The sequence below is a fragment of the Pholis gunnellus genome (genome assembly GCF_910591455.1).
Source record: "Pholis gunnellus genome assembly, chromosome: 21".
Lineage (NCBI taxonomy): Eukaryota > Metazoa > Chordata > Actinopteri > Perciformes > Pholidae > Pholis > Pholis gunnellus.
The window spans coordinates 12,481,323-12,489,874 of record NC_136548.1 but is presented as its reverse complement, the minus strand read 5'-3'; the positions used below and the strand labels follow the sequence as shown (position 1 = coordinate 12,489,874).

The 8,552-nt window shown below is 42.3% G+C and overlaps 1 protein-coding gene across 1 annotated transcript; it reads left to right on the top strand.

Moving 5' to 3' along the window:
• The first annotated feature begins 2,929 nt into the window (after positions 1-2,929).
• Positions 2,930-5,459, top strand: LOC306713323 (zinc finger protein 503-like). The gene is made up of 2 exons (XM_079182977.1): positions 2,930-3,368; positions 3,950-5,459. The coding sequence occupies exons 1-2, from the start codon at positions 3,114-3,116 to the stop codon at positions 5,378-5,380; spliced, it is 1,686 nt and encodes a 561-aa protein (XP_079039103.1). The 5' UTR covers positions 2,930-3,113; the 3' UTR covers positions 5,381-5,459.
• The last annotated feature ends 3,093 nt before the right edge of the window (positions 5,460-8,552 follow it).

Below are 8,552 nucleotides of genomic sequence, written 5' to 3'. Positions count from 1 at the left end.
TCAGATCCAGTCGGCCTGTCTGGCTGCTGACGTGGCGCGCCCGGCGCCGGCTGACACGAGGTGAATTTTCACGTCATGTCGAGGGTATTTCGTATTCCATTTGCTCGACATTATAATGTAGCATTTATCTACCTTTTTTTTTTTTTTTTCAAAGCTATATGTCGAGGGCTTTTGCACCCGACTTTTGGTCGTTTTTTCAGTTGCAGGTCCTTTGTGATGTTTTTGATGTGCACGTGCAAGTCGGGAGAGGAGAATAATCATAAGAGAGCAGTGACTTACCTTCACATACTGTCCGCTGCTGCCTGGAACCTCCAAAGTGTCTGGAAAAAGGAAAAGTAGAGTTCACAAAAATATCACTTTTACATTTCATCATTAGGTCAGTTATCATTTCATAGAAAAAATACTGACAAAAGTTCAACATTTTATTAAAAACAGAGTTAACTACAGTATTGTATACATGCATTTGTTCAATCAACCCTGCAGTAACCATTATACTTGCAGAGCTAAATTATACAACACACATTATACACAACAGTCATAAAAGCAGCTCCTGTCACCGCGACTCTAATTGCACTTATTTTCAATAATTGATCAACTCCAACATTAAATTGTGAAGTTGTGTCCAACTTACATTTATGGTACCTTAAATCTGTACTGTACATAATCAAGAGTAAAAGTTAAACTAAATGCTGGAGGATAATAACTATTTCAGCTCATTATATTTTATATGAGCCTTAATAAAATCAAAGAAAACTAAAAAATATAACTTTGGCCTTACAAGAACTAAATTAACATTCTGAAAACGATTTATAGTTTTTGCAAACCTGTATGGTGTTGACTTTGTTTTTGTTTATCATTTTGTATTTTCTTTGGCTAAGGACAAGGGTAAAGATAAGGACAGTCAATGGACCACAGCATAACTCTGTAAAACACTCAGCACAACAAATAAAATGGAACAGAACACGTTTTTCAAGGGCCATTACCTACAATGTGTCTAATGAACACATTTTTCATAAATAGAAAATGTCATTTCTAAGGGCTGAAAATGTTACAATTTGGATATTGGTACCCAACTGCCCATAGAGAGAGTCTAATAAAGAAACGTTGCATGTTGCAAAAAGGATTCAGTGAACCTTAACTTAGTTTATTCCCCTTTTCTAATTTGCAGAAGTTTGAGTTATGCCACTTTTTTTCTGAATTCATGACTAAATGTGAGCTCTAAGGGACTTTCAAAGAAAAACAAGACTAAATCCTATAATTAAAATGTTAATCCTTGATCTTGAAATGTAAAGCCCAGAATAGAGGCTTGTTTTATGTATAATCACCTACATGAGGTACCCAACCCTGCTTGTAAATGGTTGTGTTTGCACGGACTCTGGGTGATTCATAAATGTGTCCTTGTGTGAAATACTAGCAGGAGATTTCAAGCTTTCTGTTTAAAAGTAATGAATTACGGCGGCGAAAAAATGTGCAGCCATTTAAGGATAAAGCCGAGAATTTGGTGTCTGCCGCAGCGAGCCATCCATCACGTCCACAATAAAGGAGTTTTTGCCTGACGGTCGAAATTTATGGTCGCCCTTCTCTGCCCTAATAACTCAAAGCGTTGTGTCAGAGCTTGACAGCCGTTGCCGAAAACAGCACCCCTGTTATCAATCAAAAAACACTTGCATATGTTTAACTTTCGCCTGATCAGCAAGACATTTATAGGCTATTGAGTAATAAGATAAGTGGGTCTATTTCGATGGGAAGAAATGTGGAAGCTTTAAATGATTAATGGCAGCCACAAAAGGGGTTTTTCAGCATTCTTGGAATAAAAAGAAATCATTTTGGGCTTGAATGTGGAGGAATATTTTTTATCTAAAAGACAAAAAAGACTGAAATAGATGTCTGTAGCAGAATTAGGGCTCCGCAAAAATGCCTCAGAGCTTATCTCCAATTAAACAAATCATAGTTTTGAGTGTTACCAGACCAGACTAACATGCCTAAATTATGACAGAGCAGTGAGGGAGAGACACATCACTTCTTCACTCCACTTCTCATGGATTCACTCTACAGTAGTTGACCTGAATATGACTAAGAAGAGGCAAACAAAAAAGACAGCTGACAGATAGCTGGCGTGCAGGACAAGGAACTGACAGATGACAGGCGGCATGATTGAGAGGAGAAAGTTGAAATGTGAAACATGCCGATGGTTATCAGTGCACGTCGGAGTCAATGTCTGACCAGAAGGGCCATCAGTTAGTTTTATTTTTTTAGGGTCAAAGTACTACTTTAATGAGTCACTATGGTGCAAAGATGACCTGCTTGTTGTAAAAAATGTGCAAAAGAGACAATCAGATGGGCTTGAACTGCTGTTTCCTGATTGCAGTGTTCAAAGACTATTTGCTCAAAATGACTTACTTGAAGTTAGAAGAAGGAGTGTAAATGCACTAGTTTGGGTCAGAGGGGTCAATTTGCCCAATATCCCTACAATAAAAGCAGTTCGGACTCTCATGGAACACATTGTGTGAATTAGCACGTATCTTGTCCTTCCTTGGCAAAAAGAGGTTTTGGTCGTTTTTATATCGCCATGTTAACCTGGTCCACCTTTTCCCAAACCCACACAGGCTGCAAGGGCGGCGCATGCAACGAAGCGCCAATTACGCAAAGACTCATATAAAAACTCGAAATTATAAGCGCTCGGAGTGGGTGAAATGTGAAACACGCATGTATGAAGGGGGGGGGGGGGGGGGGGGGGGGGGGGGGGTGTCACATTCACTCGAGCCTTCGTTCACCTCGGGATCTCTTTTTGATTGGGAGGCGGCAACGGCTGTGATCTGCGGACTAATTCTGATGCTGCTTGAGAGGAGGCGGAGTGATCTCTCCTGCCTACTATACTACGTAAACCGAGTCCGCTCTCGGACCAGCAGCCACACTGTCAGAGCGACGCCAGGGATGAAGCAACGCGGCTGTGATACGCACGGATTCTGCTCCAACACTCCGCGTCTCTTTTGAGGATTTAACATCGTTTATTTTCTCTCTGGCAAAAGGCTTTTAACCGTCTGACGAATTTGAGTAGTGGCTTTATTTATCCTACACATGTATTTCCTAACCATTTCCACGAGAATTGGGTCATGATCACATCGCCCACGGTCTCTGTCCTGAGAAATAGCACGAATCCAGCGTGGGAGAGCGGCTCCTCGGGGGAGTGGGGCGCAGTGAAGATCAGCCAGCTATTCATCCACAACTCAGTCTCTCCTGCAGACCCTTCTCGTCAAGCCAGTCGTCTCCCCATCAAGGTTTTGAAAATGCTTACCGCTCGGTCAGGACACATTTTACACCCGGAGTACCTTCAGCCTTTACCGTCCACTCCTATCAGTCCCATCGAGGTAAGAACTAACACGGTGTTTGTGAAAACGTTTGCGCACACGGGCGTCATTTCGCTAGATATCAAACTGAAAAGTGTTTCACTGTTGAATCACTTCCAAAGCCTCAAACCCGCTATTATAGTTTGATATATGTTTTTTGGGACAAATTGGGGGAATCAATAGGTTATGTATACATATATGCAATAAGGTAAAGTAATAGCCCTCTCCTTATTAGATTTTTAGACCTGATATCCGAGTTGATGTGTGACATTTTCGGGTTCTGCGCTAAAATGATAAACTGAGGTGTCGAATTTGGACTCGCTTTGAAATGTAATAACCTTGTTGTAGAAAATGTATTTCCGTGTTTGTAATGTCATTTTCGACGTGTGGCGGCAGTTCAGTCTTATCTTCTATCTCATGTAGATCAGCTCTGTGTGTACGCTGCCTATTTACACGGAGTTGTTTTGAGTTTTATCCCGAGATAAGTTCATGCGCAATGCGTAAACTACGCGGAACAGTCCGATGTGCGCATTTACCACAAAACATAATATGTCCACGTGCTTTTATGAATCTTATTCATTATGTTGTGTCTTATTTCGCAGCTGGATGCCAAGAAAAGTCCACTGGCTCTTTTGGCCCAAACGTGCTCTCAGATCGGCAAACCGGACCCGCCGTCCTCCTCCAAGCTGTCCTCTGTGACCTCCAATGGATCTAGTGACAAGGAGACCAAATCCGGTCCGCTAAAAATGAGCGACATCGGAGCCGACGACAAATCTAGCTTCAAACCTTACGCCAAATCGTCGGAAAAGAAGGACTCGAGCAGCAGCCTCAGTGGAGATAAAAACAGTTTCCGAGTGCCTAGCGCCACCTGCCAGCCGTTCACCCCCAGGACAGGCAGCCCCAGCTCCTGCACCTCAGTCTCTCCTCTGCCGGCTGACGGCAAAGCGGGGGACAAGGAGGAAAAGAAGGAGTCTGATAGCAATAAAAGCAGTACGACAGATAATAATGGCAGCCATAGGATAAGTGGAATTACGTCTGACGGCAGCCCACACCAGGAGAACACATCTGGATCCAAGACTGGTACATCAGACTCTCCATCTGTCACCTCATCGTCCTCCGTTCTCAGCTCTGGACTGGTCGCCCCCGTTTCCCCATACAAGCCCGGTCATACAGTTTTCCCCATGCCACCTGCTGGTATTTCCTATCCTGGAAGTTTGGCGGGTGCCTATGCAGGTTACCCGCAGCAGTTCCTCCCTCATGGAATGACCCTTGACCCCACCAAATCCAGCAGCCAGCTGTTAAGTGCACAGTACGCTGCTGCCAGCTCACTGGGTTGCAGCAAAGGATCGAGTCCCTTAGCTGGATCATCACCGCCGTCTCTAATGTCTGCAAGTCTGTGTCGAGACCCCTACTGCCTGAGCTACCACTGCACGAGCCACTTGTCCGCTGCATCCAGCGCTAACTGCGCACATGACTCTGCGGCGGCTGCTGCTGCTGCCGCGCTCAAATCTGGATACCCGCTCATGTACCAGACGCACCCGTTACACGGCGTGCACCACTCGGCCCCGTCTTTCAGCGGACATCCCTTATATCCTTACGGGTTTATACTTCCCAATGATCCCCTGCCGCACATATGTAACTGGGTTTCTGCTAACGGACCTTGCGATAAGCGCTTTTCCTCCTCCGAGGAGCTTCTCGGCCACTTGCGGACTCACACGGCCTTTGCCGGCACGGAGAAGTTAATATCCGGGTACCCCGGGTCATCTTCTCTCGCTAACGCCGCCGCGGCCGCTGCAATGGCTTGTCACATGCACATGCCTCATAATGGCAGTCCCGGAAGCCCCGGGACGCTGGCCCTCAGGGGCCCCCATCACCCCCTCGGACTGAGCAGCCGCTATCACCCTTATTCAAAGAGCCCCATGCACACACCCGGGGGCCCGGTGCCGATGCCCGCGGCCACGGGGGCATATTATTCCCCGTACGCCTTGTATGGACAAAGACTGACAACAGCCTCTGCCTTAGGATACCAGTAGAGTCAAAGAATTATACATTTATAAAAGGAGATTTAGGCCCAATGAGTTTTATATTGTACTTCATGCAGGGACTGGATCCATGTGGGGATCAGTGTATTTATTTGCGATAGCTTCAAGCGTGATTAAAATAAAAAATAATATAACTTTGAAGACTCAATGTGCATTATTTTACACAGGAGAGAGTATTGCTTTGTTTACCTGCTGTGCATTGACAAGTTATTTTTGTGCAGATCGAAATGGGACTTTTCAAATAATGTGGATTTTATTTATTTATTGCTGAATCAACCAAGTCTTGCAAACGTTACTGTAATCCTACCTCACTCAGATGGGTTAACAGGCCGCCAGTGCTGAGTGATATGACAGAAAGATGGACGTGGAAAATCAATCAGAGCAACTTCTTCAGAATTGTCATCGATATATTTTGTGGGGAGCTAAAGCTTTCATGAAGCCCATTTTTTACAGGGATGGCATTTTTACAGCTACAGACAGCTCTGACTGTTTCTGGTCTCATTTTGTAAGGGTCTAAGCTTTACACGTGGACCATATTAGGCGAGATACATTAATTTTCAGTGAGGTCAAATCAGATCATTAGATTATTTTTGTATGCAGTTTTGGGGCATTAGTTTGGCTGTGCAATAATATTGAACTGTGAGTTTTTTTAATCAAACATATATAAAATTTTATTATTTTATCCAATTGGTCCAGATTTAGTTTGTGAGGCTGTGGGAAACAAATTAAATTTTATTGGGGACAGCCATGGCGAAATGTCTCATTTTCTCAAACTCGTTTCATTTTCTTGATAACCTTGGTTTTGTCCTTTATGTTTTGGTGTTGCATGAGGACGATAATAGGTTTTACAAAGGGCCTACAGGTGAAGAACTAATTATATAATTGCAAATCCCTTGGATGTTTTTATATATTAATATAAGTTAGTGAAGCTTCTGTAGGAATGCACGTTGTTTTTTTAACCTTATGACGACAAGAGGATGAGATCCCTTACAGGCCTTGGTGCTGTATACAGCATATATATGTGTGTGTGTGTGTGTTCAGATGCATTATCTCTTGGGCTCATCAAAACATGCTGAATCTTCTCAATTACGTGGTCATGGATTATTGTTTCATTAAGAAAGACAATCAGTGAGGAGCTCGCTAAACAAAGATTTACGATGGCACCAGATGCGGGACGTTTCCACAGCTTTCGTCATCGCTGTAATGAAGCCACGACGCAGAGAACATGAACTAAAGCAAGGCCTAATCAGCCCCTTAAAACAAATCAACTAAATCAAGCCAACAGTGTTATTATCCCTCCTCAGTAAATCAGGCAGTTCTCCAGCAATAAAATCACCATCATTAATGGTCAGATGTCATATTCTTCAAATCCACCCATCCTTCATGTAAATGAGTCCCAAACATAGCTCAGTGATAGATGGTAATAAAGCTCCTAACCTACAACTCAGCACTGCAACCAGTCAGCCATGAAGCCAGTGTAGATCACATGTGACACCTTTTTTTCATTTACAATCAGCACATCAACGTGATGTGAACAAATGGGATTACGGTTTTTTAAATATTATTTCTCAACAATTCATTGTTGTGTGACACCGAAGTATAAATTCACACATCCTACCATACATGAACAGATAAACTAGTCAATACACGATTTTATCAGCAGCTGGATAATTTTTAATTTAGGAATAAACAATACATTTGTGCATTATAGAGTGGACTAAATTGCTTTAAACGTTTAATTAGCAAGTCTTGGATTGTATAGAGTTACACTGTGTAATAATCCTGTGTTTTATTTATCAACACTTTATTATTATTATTATTATTATTATATCCCAAAATAAAAATAGTTTGTTTAGCTTCATTCAAATCAAGAATTCCTTTCCAAGAGAGACCGGAGAACAAATTATAAACTTTCTTTACACACAAAGAGAAATTCAAACTATTGCAAATTCTTAAAAATATAAGTCCCTCAGACAAATAAGTGTCTAACACTTCTACCCTATCCAGCATTCATAAGACATTTAAGAAATGTTATAACTCTCTTCAATGTGGTTGTAAGCAGATATAAATGTATTCGTCTACAAGTATGAGTCCACCTGAGGGCAGCCATACAGTATAGGTGGAAGCTGATATATAAACAGACAATGAATGACAATATAGTAAAATACGTAGTTGGCAAATACTGTATATTAATAAACACATGAAAATGTGTCTTCATCTGCATACAATGACATTGTGTGTGAAAGATGTATTACATGTCGCAACAGCTTAAAAAGTGTGTGTGCGTGTGTGGGATCACCAACAGGTTGAAATGTTATCGTACCCTTTGTCTTTTACCCTTTGTGTTCAGACAAAGTTAATTTAATTAAGTAGGTCATCGGGGGCAGATGCTGAATCATAAGGATAAAGGTAATTAGTGCGTCTGTTTATTTAATAAACTGGCTCATACATCTATTTCTCAATGTTTAAGTCTATCAATCTATACGGAGTAAGAGAGGATTTCTTTCCCACATGTTTGAGTACTGTCAGGACATGAGACACTGGACGGCTTTGTGACTCCAAGTTGAATCACAGTGACGGCCCCACCTGTTCTGCTTTGAACTGCAGCATGAGTAAGACTCGTGCCCTTTCACCTGAGGGGGAACAGATCAGCCCAGCGTGGCCCAGCGCAGACACGTTGATGTTAAAAAATGGCCACTTTTGCACAGCTGCACGCCATGTGTTACACTGTCTGTTATGGTTGAAGGTGGTGGACATCATCACCGCAGCGCTGAGCTGCTGTTCCTCCTCAACAGCGCCCACAGCCGAAATATTACTTTTTTAGAAATTGCTTCATGCATCTAATACATTCATCAAACCCTTGTTACACATGTTATGGTCACATAATGAATTTAACACCCTTCTGTCAGCAGTATTAATGATCCAATCAAGGGATTTCCCCGTTGTTACATAAACTTTTTGCGGCTTTGAATAAATCTCCCTCAGTGCTTATGTACTCTGGAAAAGGCAGGCGGATCTGTTTACAGAAGCAAAAGGAAAAAACGAGGACTTTCTTTGCATGTTCAATCAGCGGAGAAGTGTGTCTTCCATCATCCCGAAATACATGGTGGTTTATGTTTGCAGGAGAGAGGCATTTGCTTTTCCAAACAAACCCTATATTTAT